This window comes from Brassica oleracea, chromosome C3, assembly GCF_000695525.1.
Source record: "Brassica oleracea var. oleracea cultivar TO1000 chromosome C3, BOL, whole genome shotgun sequence".
Lineage (NCBI taxonomy): Eukaryota > Viridiplantae > Streptophyta > Magnoliopsida > Brassicales > Brassicaceae > Brassica > Brassica oleracea.
Window position 1 is genome coordinate 28820059 of NC_027750.1, and position 15462 is coordinate 28835520.

General features: G+C 37.7%; 4 protein-coding genes across 4 annotated transcripts in view; 3 read left to right on the plus strand and 1 right to left on the minus strand.

Moving 5' to 3' along the window:
* LOC106335769 (glycerophosphodiester phosphodiesterase GDPDL5-like) overlaps nucleotides 1-3273 on the plus strand; it is a 4294-nt gene extending 1021 nt beyond the window's left edge. The window contains exons 3-10 of the mRNA XM_013774376.1: nucleotides 465-702; nucleotides 773-882; nucleotides 965-1448; nucleotides 1524-1565; nucleotides 1636-1920; nucleotides 2003-2145; nucleotides 2235-2733; nucleotides 2806-3273. Of these exons, the coding sequence (XP_013629830.1) occupies nucleotides 465-702; nucleotides 773-882; nucleotides 965-1448; nucleotides 1524-1565; nucleotides 1636-1920; nucleotides 2003-2145; nucleotides 2235-2733; nucleotides 2806-3053 (2049 nt within the window). The 3' untranslated portion in view covers nucleotides 3054-3273. The remainder of the gene's footprint in view (nucleotides 1-464; nucleotides 703-772; nucleotides 883-964; nucleotides 1449-1523; nucleotides 1566-1635; nucleotides 1921-2002; nucleotides 2146-2234; nucleotides 2734-2805) is intronic.
* Nucleotides 3274-4380: 1107 nt separating this feature from the next.
* LOC106335766 (serine/threonine-protein kinase CDL1-like) lies at nucleotides 4381-6349 on the plus strand. The gene is made up of 5 exons (XM_013774373.1): nucleotides 4381-4791; nucleotides 4885-5066; nucleotides 5147-5336; nucleotides 5416-5810; nucleotides 5894-6349. The coding sequence occupies exons 1-5, from the start codon at nucleotides 4656-4658 to the stop codon at nucleotides 6107-6109; spliced, it is 1119 nt and encodes a 372-aa protein (XP_013629827.1). The 5' UTR covers nucleotides 4381-4655; the 3' UTR covers nucleotides 6110-6349.
* A 99-nt stretch (nucleotides 6350-6448) lies between these two features.
* On the minus strand, nucleotides 6449-9810 carry LOC106335767 (FHA domain-containing protein DDL). The gene is made up of 11 exons (XM_013774374.1): nucleotides 9731-9810; nucleotides 9107-9554; nucleotides 8564-8595; nucleotides 8417-8483; nucleotides 8266-8323; nucleotides 7842-7934; nucleotides 7383-7497; nucleotides 7220-7267; nucleotides 7081-7126; nucleotides 6912-6982; nucleotides 6449-6736 (listed from the first exon to the last, which is right to left on the minus strand). Exons 2-11 carry the CDS (start codon nucleotides 9521-9523, stop codon nucleotides 6697-6699), a joined length of 987 nt encoding a protein of 328 aa, XP_013629828.1. The 5' UTR covers nucleotides 9524-9554; nucleotides 9731-9810; the 3' UTR covers nucleotides 6449-6696.
* Nucleotides 9811-11992: 2182 nt separating this feature from the next.
* Nucleotides 11993-15462, plus strand: part of LOC106328216 (protein disulfide-isomerase 5-3) — a 12274-nt gene continuing 8804 nt past the window's right edge. Inside the window, exons 1-11 of the mRNA XM_013766614.1 lie at nucleotides 11993-12085; nucleotides 12281-12371; nucleotides 12453-12547; nucleotides 12752-12809; nucleotides 13282-13466; nucleotides 13568-13625; nucleotides 13762-13802; nucleotides 13917-13991; nucleotides 14102-14158; nucleotides 14383-14449; nucleotides 14572-14718. Of these exons, the coding sequence (XP_013622068.1) occupies nucleotides 12045-12085; nucleotides 12281-12371; nucleotides 12453-12547; nucleotides 12752-12809; nucleotides 13282-13466; nucleotides 13568-13625; nucleotides 13762-13802; nucleotides 13917-13991; nucleotides 14102-14158; nucleotides 14383-14449; nucleotides 14572-14718 (915 nt within the window). The 5' untranslated portion in view covers nucleotides 11993-12044. The remainder of the gene's footprint in view (nucleotides 12086-12280; nucleotides 12372-12452; nucleotides 12548-12751; nucleotides 12810-13281; nucleotides 13467-13567; nucleotides 13626-13761; nucleotides 13803-13916; nucleotides 13992-14101; nucleotides 14159-14382; nucleotides 14450-14571; nucleotides 14719-15462) is intronic.

Genomic DNA, 15462 nt, shown 5'->3' on the forward strand with positions numbered 1-15462 from the left:
ACCTTGGTAGGTCGCTCTGAGGGGTCGCTCCAGGATGCTCGACTTTGGTGCCTCCGGACGAGAGGACGCGAGCGACCTTGGTGTGTCGCTCCAACAAGTCGCTCCGGACTTCGGGAGCGACCTCAGTGGGTCGCTCTGAGAGGTCGCTCCGGGCTTCGTTTTGTGCTTCCACCGGGATGAAATGGCGAGCGACTTCTCCGCATCACTCTGGTAAGGTCGCTCTGATAAGGCAGGTCAGAGCGACTTGCTGGTGTCGCTCCGGGAAGTCGCTCCCAACGCTCTGCTCGTCCAATGATCATTTTTACACCTCTTTCGAGCTCCAAACATCCCCAAGAACTCCATGTGGCACTCCAGTACCTAATAGAGACTCATGTATGCAAAATGCAACCTAAACATGTCTAAATCCTAATCTTTATGATGAAAATGTTTATGAATGAATGGATAAAACAATGCAAATATGCAAGATATCAGGGTTCTCTGGTGTGTTTCCAGATTCCAGTAGTAAAGCATATGAGTTTGTCAGTGTGACCACTTCACTAAACCTAGCTCTGTGGTGTGATCTTCAACTAACAAAGGATGGTGTTGGAATCTGTTTCCCTAATCTAAATCTCTACAATTATTCTGATGTCAAAGACGTTTACCCAAATAAGAAAGAATGGTTCTCTGTTGATTTCACATGGAAAGACCTCTCTGATGTGAACTGTAAGCGTACTACCTTGAACCCTTTTTCAAATGTTTCCATACAAAGTTTCTGATAGTATCATTCCACCAGTGGTCCAGAACATTAAGTCACGATCAGGAGTTTTCGACGGTTCCTACCAGATATTAACTGTTGAAATTGTAGCAGAACTAGGAGCTCCAGGCCTCTGGTTAAACATTCAGGTATATATAATGTACATACTCTTGTATCCTTAAGACACAACTAATCTTCTTCTTCTTCTTCTTCTTGTTCCTATACTTACAGAACAGTGCTTTCTACCGGCAACATAATTTGAGTATGAGAAACTATGTTGTCTCTCTATCAAAACGCGTGGACTTCATATCTTCTCCAGAGATCAGTTTCCTTAAGAGCATGAAAAAGGATGTGACAAAGCTCATCTTTAGGTTTCTGAATCAAGACCAGATAGAGCCCTTCACAAACCAAACTTACAGCTCTCTTTCCAAGAACCTAAGCTATATAAAAACGTTTTCATCTGGAATCCTTGTTCCAAAGTCTTACATATGGCCAGTAGGTTCAGATCTTTACCTGAAACCCCACACGTCACTTGTCACAGAAGCTCATAGACAAGGCTTACAAGTTTTCGCCTCGGAGTTTGCCAATGATTTTGTGTTTGCTTATAACTACAGCTATGATCCAACAGCTGAGTATTTATCTTTTATTGACAATGGAAACTTCTCTGTTGATGGTTTCTTATCAGACTTCCCAGTGACTCCATACCGAGCCATCAGTAAGTAGAAAGAAACCTTCCTTTGTTGTACTTTTAGAGGTAAAGAAAGTAACATTCTTGTTTGCTTTTTCACAGGTTGCTTCTCTCATTTAGACACCAAAGAAGATGAGGAGCCTGGTAATAATGCACAGAGTAAACACATCTCTACATCTTTGAATTGTTATCTGATTTTGATCTGATCTTGCAGCTGTGGTTACTATTATCTCGAACGATGGAGCTAGTGGAGACTTCCCAGGGTGTACTGACTTGGCATATGAGAAAGCTGTTAAGGATGGGGTTGACATTCTTGACTGCAATGTTCAAATGTCCAAGGACAAGATCCCCTTTTGCATGAGCTCCATAGATCTTCTCAACACCACTAATGTCTTTGACACAAGCTTCAGAAACCTGTCATCAACAGTTGCAGAGATTCAGCCTAAAAGTGGAATCTACACTTTCAGCTTGACCATGTCTCAGATAAAAACATTGAAGCGTAAGAACAAAAACTACAAAACTAAATTCAAGATTCAATTAAAATTATCTAGAAGAGAGTTTTGTTTTTCCCTTCATTGCAGCTGTTATCTCGAATCCTAAAGAGGATCATGCCCTATTCAGAAACCCAAGAAACAAAAACGTTGGAAAGTTTCTTACGTTATCAGAGTTTCTGTTTCTTGCAAACCGTTACAACTCTCTCTTAGGCGTCTTGATAAAAGTGGAGGTAAGAGCTCTGTTCCTAATCTTGTGTGTCAAGTAATAACACAACACATGATTCTTTCTTGAAGCAGCTTTTTTTTTCCTTTTTCTCAGAATGCAGTGTACTTAGCTAAACATCAAGGAATCAGCGTGGTTGATGCTGTGCTAAATAAGACGGAGAGACTAAGTACTCAAGAAGGCCAGACAACTTCAATAGCAATCATGTTCCAGTCTACTGATAAGTCTGTCTTAATGGACTTTAAAGAAAAGAAGCTAATATATCCTGATGAACTTGTCTATAGAGTGGATGAAGACATACGTGATGTCACAGATTCAGCAATCAAAGAGATCATGAGTTTTGCAGGCACCATTGTCATCAGTAAGGAGTCTGTCCTTCCTTACAACGGAGGGCTTGTTAAAAAGAAGACAGATGTTGTTCCTAGGCTGAAAGCAAGTGGGTTTCGTGTGTACGTAGAGACGTTTAGCAACGAGTTTGTAACTCAACCGTTTGATCTTTTCTCGGATTCAACTGTGGAGATAGACTTCTTTGTCCAAGCTGTTAAGATTGATGGCATCATCACTGACTTCCCAGCGACCACTGCAAGATACAGAAGTAAAAACAACTCTTCTCTCTTGCTTTCTTTAAAGTTTTCTTGAGATAATCTGAGATGATGTTTGATTGCAGAGAGCCAATGCTACAGAGAGATGAGTATGTTTAGAACCGGTGAGCTCTTGCCTTTCGGGAATCCAAGGCTTCTTTCACCAGCTCAAGCTCCTTATCCATTACTAGTTGAGTCAGATGTCATGGAACCACCACTTCCTGATGTAAAAAGCAAGAACTCTACGCCAACAAAGGCAATGGCAAAAGCAATACAAGTTTTCTCTCCGGTTAGGACCATGGCGGTTCTTGTGATCTTCTTTATCTCAGTTTAGTGTACTGAAGTGCTTAACTTCAACTGCAGTATCTGGCAGTAGAACTATGAATAACAACGTTTTAATTAGTATGTCATTCTTCTTTTAATATTTCTATAATATATCTAGACATTTCAAAATATGATGAGGATATTAAAGAATTTGGCAATGGATTTTTATGTGTTCTTGCCATTGATTGACAAAGGAAAAAGCTCAAACAACATTACAAAAAAAAAAACATTACAAATAAGCTCACATTGTTTTCATTCTGCTATATAAGAATCTCCAGTGATTGAAACTCATCATGTGGATGTTATTTTTTCTGATACAGTCATCTCAGCTGTGACCCATATGGAAGTTGATCTTCAAAATTTATTTGTACTTATGAGAACGGCAAATATATATCTAATTGGATACATGGTCCATCATCGGATGTGATACATAGTTTTAGAAATTGGCTTCTCTCTTGCTAGAAAATGTTACGGAGGCCGAGAATAAGTTATGCGAAGACAATTTCTCATGCTAGTAATCTTTACTTAAGGTCTCCAGCTAAGATAACTTTTTTATCCTATTTTCATAAAACGACATTATTCTCACAAATACAGAAAAAGTAGCAAATAATGCTGCTGAGAAATCTGATTATGTTTTGAAGATAAATTCTCCATTTTAAGAAAGTAATCTTTTGTGTAAAGTACTGCTAAACAGCTCGAATGTACAATTATTAACTCCATCTTCAACAAGAAAAGTAAAAAGAAAACACCTAGCCATGGCGTGTCCTAGGATGGTTCTACTGATTCTTATCAAGTTTTAAATTTTAGAGTGTTTCATCCAGTTTTTTGGCAGACATTTAGTGCTGTTAGTTGTAAGTGGATTTTTAAGTATCTTGTTTTCTTCTTTCTTGGAACCATTTTCTTGCGAGTAAAGTTTTCTAAGTATTATTCAATCTATTGGAATAACAACAACTCTGCGAAACATACTTAAGATATCAATACAAGTTTCCTCTGCGGTTAGAAACATGGCGGTTCTTGTGACCTTCTTTAACTCAGTTTAGTGTAATTAAGTGCTTGTAACTGACTTCAACTGCAGTATCTGCCAGTATAATCTTATGAAAAAACAATGTTTAATATTTACCATCCTTATTTGTGAGATATCTGAAATATTTCAAATTTAGAAGAGGATATTAATAGGAATATGGGAAATGGATAAATATATTGCAAAACCAAATATAGTTTTACTTGATCTTAATTCTCTTCCAATGGATTTTCATCAACCTTCACCATCCATTTATTTCTTTTTTTCAAGGAAAAAAATATACATAAAATAAAAAACCAAACATACGGAAGAGTTCATAGTAGCAAAATTGATTTCTCATTGTTTTTTGTTGTTCTCTCTCCTTTTGAGGCCATAGAGACCAGATTCATTTTTGGTTTCTTCAAAGGCCAAACCTTATTTTCTCAGCAAACCCTTTTGCCATCTTACACAAAAAGAAAAAAAAAAATCTTGTTCGTCTGAGAGTCTCTGTCCCTTTTGGATTTGAGGTTCAACAACATTCATGAACTTCAAGTAATCTATCATCTTCTTGTAGTAGTAATCCAGGAAGATCCATTTAAAAACATAGACAGAATGAAAATGAATTGCTTGTTCTGTTGTATGTCCGAGAGACAATTTACCAGACGATCATCATCAAGACAAGGCATCAAAGACTGCATTGATGCAAACAACACTCTTTCAAGATTTGAAAACATCTCTTATAAAACAGGTCCCAGTTTTTTTTTTAATTATCATTTTCATAATATACATTATCAGATTTCATGTTTTTCTATCTAAAACAAGCTGACATATGTACTTGCAGATAGCAGTAGGAGAAGATTCATATCCGAGGAGATATCAAAACTTGGGAAAGGGAACATAAGTGCTCAGATCTTTACCTTCAGAGAGCTCTGCGTCGCCACCAAGAACTTTAACCCCGAGAATCAGCTCGGTGAAGGCGGTTTTGGAAGGGTTTACAAAGGGCACATAGAAACCCCTGAAAAGGTATATATACTTCCACTATTTCTTACAACATATTCTTCATATCCTTGTTCTTGAATCTGATTCTTGCATGTATTATATAGGTTGTTGCAGTTAAGCAGCTAGACAAGAATGGCTACCAAGGGAACAGAGAGTTTCTTGTGGAAGTCATGATGTTGAGTCTCTTACATCACCAAAACCTTGTCAACTTGGTTGGATACTGCGCAGACGGTGATCAACGGATTCTTGTCTATGAATATATGCCAAATGGCTCATTAGATGATCATCTTCTCGGTATATATACATCTAAAACATTACAAAACATCATTACCTATGCATTTTATAGTTTTAAAAATTAGCTTTTCTATTTCAGATTTGGCGCGGACCAAGAACAAACCGTTGGATTGGGACACAAGGATGAAAGTTGCGGCAGGAGCAGCGAGAGGGCTTGAGTATCTACACGAAACAGCTGATCCTCCTGTGGTCTACAGAGATTTCAAGGCCTCCAACATATTGCTTGACCAAGAATTTAACCCAAAGCTTTCGGATTTTGGTTTAGCTAAAGTTGGTCCGACCGGTGGACAGACTCATGTGTCGACTAGAGTGATGGGAACATACGGTTACTGTGCCCCTGAGTATGCTCTCACAGGACAGCTCACTATGAAGTCCGATGTGTACAGCTTTGGAGTTGTGTTCTTGGAGATGATCACAGGAAGAAGAGTCATTGACACGACAAAACCAACTCGAGAACAGAATCTAGTTACTTGGGTAACAAGAAACTCAAACATCCTTCGATTTCTCTAATCATTAGTTTGTGTTTTCTTGATTGGTGGGGTTGCTAAAATGTACAGGCGAGTCCATTGTTCAAAGATAGGAGAAAGTTTACGTTAATGGCGGATCCGTTGCTTGGAGGGAAGTATCCGATGAAGGGATTGTATCAAGCGCTTGCAGTTGCAGCGATGTGTCTTCAAGACGAAGCAGAAACGAGACCTAATATGAGTGATGTAGTCACTGCGCTCGAGTACTTAGCTATGACCAAAAGCGAAGAAGATGGAGAAACGAATTAATATAACAGATTTAAGCTTTGAAGCACTATTATTTTGTTTTGTTTTGTGTATGTAATTTTAATGATCGATTAGGAGATTTGAAGATTTTTTGACAAGAAAAAAATAAATCAAAGAAGATTAAATCTAGAGTTTTCGATTTCCCTCCTTCAAGCAGATTCAAATTTCAGACTTCACATACCACTACTGTGGTTTATTGGTGGATTTTTCACTCAAAAGGCTTGACAAATCTTGAATATCTTCTTACATAGAAGTCATGTTTTTTTAGTACCTTAAGTTGAAAACTCTTAGCTCGTCTCCAATGCACAAAAGGGCTGGAGCTCTACTAAAAATTTGATCTCATTACCAAATGCCAACTTTTTTCTCTTAGCAAAGGGTCACCTTACAAAACCAAAATTAAAAATCTCCTGAGTTTATCATTCGATAGGTAAGCAAATGCTTTCTAAATGGTAAGTATTAACAAAATGTCGAGACTGTCACCAACACAGTAGATACGCTATCTGAGGAAAGTAGAAACGAAGCTGGCTCAACTATCCTCTCTTTAAACCCCTGACGAAAGCGATCTCCTTGCTGCTTGACTCTGATTGAATTCACTCCGCAGAACCCTCGTGCAACAGTACGTACTCTCGACTGAAACCAAAAGAACAGAATACGTCAAGACATTGTAACGAGAAATCAGATACCAAGCAACAGTGTGTTAACCAAAACAATATACAAGCCAGCAAATATTGGTTAAGAAGAGAACAGACACGATCATTATTCATAATTAATAACCGAAAATTTGCAATGTTCTTCAGTAGCATACCTGCTGTTACCAAACTTGATGGTGTCTTTCTCGCGAAGCTCATAGTAGCGCTGTGGTTCAATAGGATCTTTCTGAAAAAAGCAAAAAATAAACAGTTCACTATAATACAAACATTTAATCTAAACCATGACAAGGAAACAATCAAGAAAAGATGCGATTCAGCACTCACATTGATGTACGTCTTGTTGGTGCTGCCAAGATCCATCAGGTAAGGCCTGCAAGGTGGCATTAATGGAAATTAAATTTTACCTTACAGCCAGAAATTTTGAAAAAATTCAATCAAAATGAAAGAGCAAACAGATTTTTACTTCACTTGCTTCTCCACCATACCATCTGGTTTCTCCACTGTCACTTCCCTGTGACAAAGGACATTCACGGTGACATTAATATTGACATAAAACCCTTCTTCCCATTAGATCCATGTTCATAAAAATTACTATTAAAGGGTAGAATTACAAATCAGAAATCTACCGGTACTGGATAACAGCATGTTGCTTGCTGCAAGAAGGGTGATCAGTAGGAATGTCAGCGATCCTTCTCTCACGTCCAAAGAGATAGCAGCTTTGGCGATGGAGCTGGAGTGGCTCTGTTAACCCAACACATTTTACATGCACAAAAATCACGCATCAAGAAAACTGATTCAGGCCATAAAGAGTTAAAATGCAAAACTAAGTTAAGGATTCAAACCAGAATAGACACCAGAAACCAGACAAATGTATCAGATTCATTTAACAGCGCATGACTATATTCATTATAGCCGCAGTGACAACTCTTAATCAGGCAGTAATTTGGCTACTGTTGCTAATACGCTATCATATGGATACTAAATCGTTAACGACTAATGGACCATTATTTTGACAGATGGAGCATCAAGTATGTGAACACACAATTACACTAAGAAATGGAAAACTAGAAGGTCGAAAGGCTCACCATCCAGTGGCTCGCTATCCTTGAAAACATAAAGTCTCCATCTTTTGTTGGGTTTTCTAGCCTCTGGTGGCTCATTGAAGAGGATGGCGATACCTGCAAAGGGTTCAACAAATCAGGGACGCATGCCTATGATAAATTATTAGGCGATTAACCTCAATCTATCTCCATTCATTCGAGAAAGAGCAGGATTTGCAGCCAATGTAAAATTTGCTGATACCAGATGCCTTATATCTAGGCTTTTAGTCTCATTAGCCATTAGCTACTGAACTAATATATTAGAGGCACAAAAATGCATATTAAGTCGGAGAAAAAAATTCACCCTAACAGCAAAGGGACACGTTTCACACACATAACAAGATCACTGTAGAAGAAGTTGACATGAGAAAGCAATGCTAGCAATTGAAATGCAAGATGGAAACATCACCTCTGTATCTGTTGGTTTCTTCCGCAAGTTTTCCTGATAGCTCAAACGATGGTTCTTCCTGCAAGACATAACAAAGTTGGCACTAAAGCCTCAATACATGGATAAACTACACTGGAGATTTAATATTAGTAGATGCTTCATATGATGATACCTTTTTCTTTGCTGCCAAAGCTTCTTCAGCAGCTTTCATTTTAGCAATCGAATCATCTTCATCATTGCTGTTAAAGAAAACCCGTAACATGGTTAAACCAAAGAGTGAAAAGATTGTAAAGGTTAATCTTTTAAGAAGAAAACTTACGGTTCCTCGCCGCTCCCTCTTGCATTAGATCCCTGAAAAGATAGATAAAAGGAGATAAAAATGAGTGAAGAAGTGCCAAAACTTGCGACTCACAAAAAATAATGAAGGGTTTTGGTCATGGATAGGCATGGCACAAATGTTATAAACGATAAAACTATGCAAGAAAATATACAGGAGAATTATTCAAACTTCAAAATCAACCAGTCTATAAAATGAGCTTTCATAAGAAAAAGAAAGAAACATAGGAATTGAGTGTCCCTGGACATGCTGAAGGGCACATGAGAAACTATCTTAACTCACATTCAGCAATAAAATTGCTGATCGCAAGTTCTAGTTACAAAGTCAGGCGATAGACAGGCTAAATCAAAGGATCCAAACTATGTAATATGTGAAACATGAGAGTATCAGTAGCAGCAAAAGGCAACCTTTACCAGCATACACTAAAGCTAAACAGTTTTCAATCAAATTATCTTTTTTCAGTCAGAAAAATTGGGCTAAAGAAAGACAAAGCTGCACATAGAAGTAGTTGAAATCATCTGATACCTCGTCGTGCCTTGATGCAGGAGCTCTCTCTGGTGAACGCCTACTCTTGCGACTACTCCTATCTAACGGTGAAGGAGACCTCTCACGTATTCCTCTAGTTTGTCTCTCATCGTCTGCTCCTGCTCTCTTCCTTTCTTCAGTCTCCTCTCTCCCTGAGCCGCGTCTTCTCTTATCCCCAACTTCCACATCTGTTACGTCCCTCCTCGTCCTCTCCTTATCTCCTTCTCTTCTTCTCCTCTCCCTTTCCCTCTCTCCTCCCCGCTTCTCCCTTCCTCTGCTGTCTTCTCTGTCCCTACTTCTCCCAACCACCCTTTCACCTTGAGCTCTTCTCAATCTCTTCGTCCGTGGCGAAGGAGACCTAGATGGACTTCTCCGTCGAGGAGACTGCCTGTGCCTCACCGGAGACTCTGAAGCCATACTCGGAGACGTTTGTCTCTTCTTTAGCCTTCTGGAAGGAACACAGATTAAGAACGCGTCAGAATCGCAAAACCCTAATTCGTAAATTCCCAAGAGGAGTAAAAAACCTTAAATCTAAAACGTAAGCTACAGATTTCGAGTACCGGCGTAAGTTAGCCCTTGGAGAATCTAACACTTGACAAAGGAAGAAGGTGAAGCTTGATTTACCTGGTGGCCGGAACTGCGGTACTTCGGCGGAGAGCAGCTGAGAAGAGGAGAGAGTGGAATAGAAAGATCCGAGATAATATAACAAGTATACAAAAAAAATCAGAATAAAGGGGTGTCTTTTGAAAATAAAATAAACTTTTGGGGTTCAATATCAAAAATTACTAGATAGCGTATCAACTTACATGTGACAACCTTACCTGAGAATGCTACTGCCATTTTTTTGGTATAAACTTACAGAATTAATTTCTCTACATAGATTAGTAAAATATATATTTATTTTTAATCATTTATTCCAAAAAAATTGCAAACCTGAGAATGTGGAGTTATCCTTCGGCTTCTTAAAGACTATGAAACTGTATCGGGACAATTAATAAATTTCGAGAAATCCGGTAACAAGGTCCCAGAATCAAAACAGCTAGACTTTTTAATTTCTATATATTTTACTAATCTATTTAGGTATACCAGAGAAATCTGGAAGGTTCTAAAACTCAAATATTCGGCTTTTTAGATGAAATGATAAATAATAAGATTAAAAGTTGGATACTTAGGTTTCTACTAAAGGTAAGAAAGAAGTAATGATAAAATCAATAACACCGGCGATGCCAAATCATGTCATGTCATGTTTCAGACTATGAAAGACGGTTACGAAGAAAATAACATGGGCAATTGCTCACTTTTGCTGGAGTAGTAACGGAAATAAGAAAAAAATTCATTGGTCCTCTTGGGATAAAGTATGCAAACACAAGGAAGAATGAGGTTTAAGTTTTCGAGATCTTCATGATTTTAATTCAGTTTTATTGGCAAAGCAATTAGGGCGCTTAACGGACAAACCAGATTGTTTGTTCTCAAAAGTTTTTAAAGGTCGGTATTTTCAAAAAAAAAGATCCATTGGATCTACACAGATCTTACTCACGATCGTTTTGCTGTAGAAGTATTTGTTCAGCTAAATCTCTGGATAAAAAATGGCTAATCAAAAGAGTGGAAAACGACCAATCCATTTCAGTATGGAATGACCTGTAGATTTCCGCTCCTCGTCTAAGGTCAGCAATATCAAAAACTCAACCATAATTTTAAAACCATTCTCTAAAGGTGGAAAATCTCATCAACCCAAAATTTGTTTCATGGCATGTGGATCTGCTTAATGCATATATACATCTAGATGACGTGAAGATCATCAAAGGCTTAGCCATAAGTCAGAATTGTAGGCCTGATTCTTCTGGTTGGCTATTCATAGAGACCGGTAAATATACTGTTAAATCAAGATATAAGATTGAATCTCTATATCCAGATAAGGAACAATGTACGGTTTCTTATGGTCCGGATACCAAAACGTTGTTGGCTTTTTCATTTGGAAACTGAAATGTTCTCCAAAGTTGTGACATTTTGTCTGCCAAGTTATATCGGGTACTATACCGGTTGCAAAAAATTTGAAAGCGCGGGGTATTGGCTGTGATATCCGATGTAGTATTTGTGGTGCAGAGGAAGAATCAATTAATCATGTTCTCTTTGGATGTCCACTGCAAACATCGTCTTTATCAAAAATTCCTTTTCGACCCCCCCCCTCTCCGGGAATTTCACAACTCCTTCATACAATTATAGATTATCTTTTCTGGAGATTCCCCAAAGAATATGATTTCAGCACCTTTCTTTGGATCTTGTGGTATATTTTGAAGAACAAAACAATAAGATTTTTAACAACAAAAATGGTAACCCACAGAAAAGACTTCGGATAGCGGAAGTCAAGAGAATGGTGTGGGTAGAAGCTCAACTTACGATTCCCTCGAAAGGCACCGCGTGGTTCTATGGGCGTCTGATTGGCAATCCTTAGGACATTCCATAATCTGTTTTTCGATCGCATGAAGGGAGCAAGATAAATTCTCGAGACAGAGATGGTTCTGCAGAACTGTAGGTTCAGATGAAAAGATGATGGAGGCGATGAATCTCCAAAGAAGCTTTGATATGGGCTATGAAGTGTATAAAGACCTTAACTTTTCAGACGTAGTTCGGTTCTCAATCAGTGAAGATGGTATCATCACCCGAAGAATGGCCAGATCAGTTCTGTTTGGCTACACTTTTTTGGATCGGTTTGGCTTTTCGGGTTGGTTTCTTTTCTACCCTAGGTTGACCGAAAAAAAAAAAAAACGTTATAATAAAAAAAGGTAAAGAGATTGGAAACACAAAGGTTTCCTTCAACTTCACGCCACGGTGAATCACTGATTCGGCATTAGAGAAAAAAAGGGAGAAAGAGTTAACTCTTCTTCTTCATTCCATCACTAGATCTCTCTTTCACCGTCGTCTTTTCTCAGCAGCAGCTATGGTTTCCCCCACCAAACTCAAATCTGTTGATTTCTACAGGTGCGACCCTCTCATCTCTCTCTTGCATTTCTCATTTCCTGTGATGCATGTGCACATGAACATTCACATTGTTGGAATGAATGTGATTAGTTTACTCCTTTGGATTGTCGTCAAGTATACATTTTTACGTTGATTTTCGTTGTCCTTTGATAATTCTTTCAATGATCTGACTTTCGAGGTGCCTTGTTGTTCAAGAAAAATCCCGAGAGATTTGACAGAGGCATCTTTCTCTGGCGCTGGCTTATCCATCGTAGCTGCTCTCGTTATGATGCTTCTCTTTGGAATGGTAAAATCCTTCTTATTTATGGTAATCGCTTTCTCGCTGTTTTGATTAAGACAAGACATGCATGATCTTTGTATCTTGCAGGAGCTGAGTAGTTATTTGGAAGTCACCACTACAACAGCTGTCGTTGTTGACATGAGCTCTGATGGGGACTTCTTACGCATTGATTTCAACATCAGGTTTAGATATTGTTTTACGTAACTGGTTAATCAGTTTTCATTTTTTTTTTCATTTTTTTTCTTTGTTGATTGATATTGAAATCTGCTCTAGATGTCTAGGGAACATGAATAATAGTCACTAGATATTCATAAAGTAATGTTTTTCTTGTCGAATCATTGCTATATAAGCTAACATTTGTTTTCGTATCTTTTTTCTATTTGTAGCTTTCCTGCCCTTTCTTGTGAATTTGCATCCCTTGACGTGAGTGACGCGTTAGGAACAGTAAGTCTCTCCTCATAACTCTCATGTCTTTGATGATCCCATTCTAACTGTTTTGGATGCATCTTCCAATTTAATTGTCTATGATTATCATACAAAAAAATCTTGACGTTTTTCTTCAGTATCAGAGAATATATGTTTTGGTTATATGATACTGCATGATAAATTATCTATAGAAGCAACTTGAGTTGGTCGTGCAATGATGATAAGGATTTAGACCAATGTTCATATTTATTTTAGTAGTTGTAATCATCAAAGTTATTAGGTGAAGTTTAGTAATACCATCCTCTCAATTATTTGAAAACTTGAAGCTTATGATCTTATTTCTGAGTCCATGTTTCAGTTTTGCAGAACTTGTTATGTATTATGTTAAAAGCAAGACTTAATAACCAAGCCTATGATATATATAGCCTGCATATTATTTAATATATGGTTAACTGAGGCCTAGATGTAATTTTGATGTTTGAATTTTCAGAACAGGTTGAATATAACAAAAACAGTTCGCAAGTTTCCAATTGATCCGCATTTAAAGACCACCGGTGGAGAGTTCCACTCTGGCCTTGCATCACATCACATCAACCATGGAGAAGAGATTAAGCAAGAGTTTCCTGATGGTGCAATACAATTAACCAATGGTGGTTTTGAATCATTGTCACACCAGTGAGTAGGCAGCTTCTTTTTTTATCTTTGTGGATGTGTAGGAGTCAGTCCTGTCTGAAGGTATGAATATGGATTGACGTAAAATGACTTTTTTTATGCAGCTTTCCATTATTGATCGTTAACTTTAATGCACCATGGTGTTACTGGAGTAATCGTCTGGTGATTCTCTTATTAGTAGTTTCTTGTGCTTCTTTTACTTTTGTAGCTTTTACGGTTATTATGTAACGCAGTACATGTCTAACAATGAAGAAATCATCGTTCATGTTTGGTTATGTTTTTCTACTATTCGTTTCAGAAACCGTCTTGGGAGAAAGCAGCTACCATTATAAAACAGAGGTTTGCATTAAACTCTTGTGCGTTTTTTATTAAGTTTTGAAGGTTCCTTAAGTAACGGTGGCTGATATATTTATTTATTTCTGAAACATAGTCATGTTAATATCTCTGCTACAGATATGATCCTGACACTGATGGGCGTGTTCTTCTAGGAAGTGTTGATTGCACAGAAGAACCTGCGCTATGTAGGAGGTACTAGGAAGCTGGTGACTTGTTTGTTTCTTGCTTGTTTGCTCATATTTTAATGGCTGCTGTTTAAGTATGTATGGGAAGCAGAACAGTGATTGGATATATTTTTTCAGGAACCATATACAAGGCTATCCATCTATTCGGATTTTCCGCAAAGGCAGTGAACTTAAGTAAGAAACCATCTGATTAGATTTTTTAAAACTTCCAGCTACTAGCGTAGTTATAGTTCTTTGTATCTTCTGCTTAACCTTATGAGTCAATCATTGTCTTAAAATAGTTTCCTGATCTTCCTTTGAACTATACCTTCCGTACGTAAGCTTATGTGAACCACATGTATGTTGGTGCCAAAAATATTCCTTATGACAGACAGTGTTCCCTGCTTTGTTGTTTTCAGAGAGGACCATGGACACCACGAACATGAATCTTACTATGGAGATCGGGACACAGAGAGTATCGTTAAGGTAGACAAAACCCAAATTAGTTAACATTATATCTATGTGTGTTCATTAGTTCGTCTAGTAGTTATATATACATATACATGCACAAGACATCATATCTTTTTAATTGAGTTTCTTTCTTGCAGATGGTGGATGAACTGGTAGTACCAATCCACCCGGAGACACACAAGCTAGCTTTGGATTGGGGTGTATCCAATGACACAGCAAAACTTCTTAAAAAGGCACCAGTTACAGGAGGTTGTAGAGTTGAAGGCTATGTGCGTGTAAAGAAGGTAAAACCCTCGGAACTACAAGAAAAAATGGTTTTCTTAGCGGCTGAAAACCGCTATCTATAGATACCATAGCGTTATTGCAAGCGCTATGTCATCGCCCGTTATAATAGGTCGAAGACTTTAGATAGCGCTTTTTCGCGCTGCTATCGTATTCCGATATACAATAGAGGTTTATTAATGCTATTATATATTATATAATAGTGCTTTATTAACGCGATCAAATATTATTTAATAGCGGTTTTAAAAAGCCATAGTTAATATTACCATAGCAGTTATATAAATGCTACTGTCTCTATACTCTTTTAAAGTAGCTTCGTTTCGGTATTTATAATTTATATATATTATATATATATAAATATTTTTAACTATTTTTAGAAACATAAATTTCGGATTTAGAAATAGAAATTTTATTATAATAAAGATACACTCATTTTTAAGTTCAACATTACATGAAACTCATAATTATGACAAGTACTAAGACAATTGAAAGTTCTCAATTTCACAACTCATCACTCATATGAAAACAATCTTATCAGTTGGCCACGCCACTATGCTCCCTACTGCATCACCTATGACTTCAATTTCAGAGTTTGGTCTCCACACTCGTGCATCATCCATCTTGGAAACCTCTACCAAGACCTTAGAAGCATTGGGACCTAAAGGGATGAAATGAACCTTGTCTGCTGGATCTGTTGAAAACACACGACCCCAAGCTACTGTCTGTCCAGAGTTATGACAGTCCAA

Excerpts from the sequence above, each read along its gene's own strand:
- LOC106335766 (XM_013774373.1), top strand. The coding sequence starts at position 4,656 with ATGAAAATGAATTGCTTGTTCTGTTGTATGTCCGAGAGACAATTTACC. Across the intron at positions 4,792-4,884 it reads AAACATCTCTTATAAAACAG|ATAGCAGTAGGAGAAGATTC; the intron begins GTCCCAGTTTTT and ends ATGTACTTGCAG. Across the intron at positions 5,067-5,146 it reads ACATAGAAACCCCTGAAAAG|GTTGTTGCAGTTAAGCAGCT; the intron begins GTATATATACTT and ends TGTATTATATAG.
- LOC106335767 (XM_013774374.1), bottom strand. The coding sequence starts at position 9,523 with ATGGCTTCAGAGTCTCCGGTGAGGCACAGGCAGTCTCCTCGACGGAGA. Across the intron at positions 8,596-9,106 it reads CTGCATCAAGGCACGACGAG|GGATCTAATGCAAGAGGGAG; the intron begins GTATCAGATGAT and ends CTATCTTTTCAG. Across the intron at positions 7,268-7,382 it reads CATGCTGTTATCCAGTACCG|GGAAGTGACAGTGGAGAAAC; the intron begins GTAGATTTCTGA and ends CCTTTGTCACAG.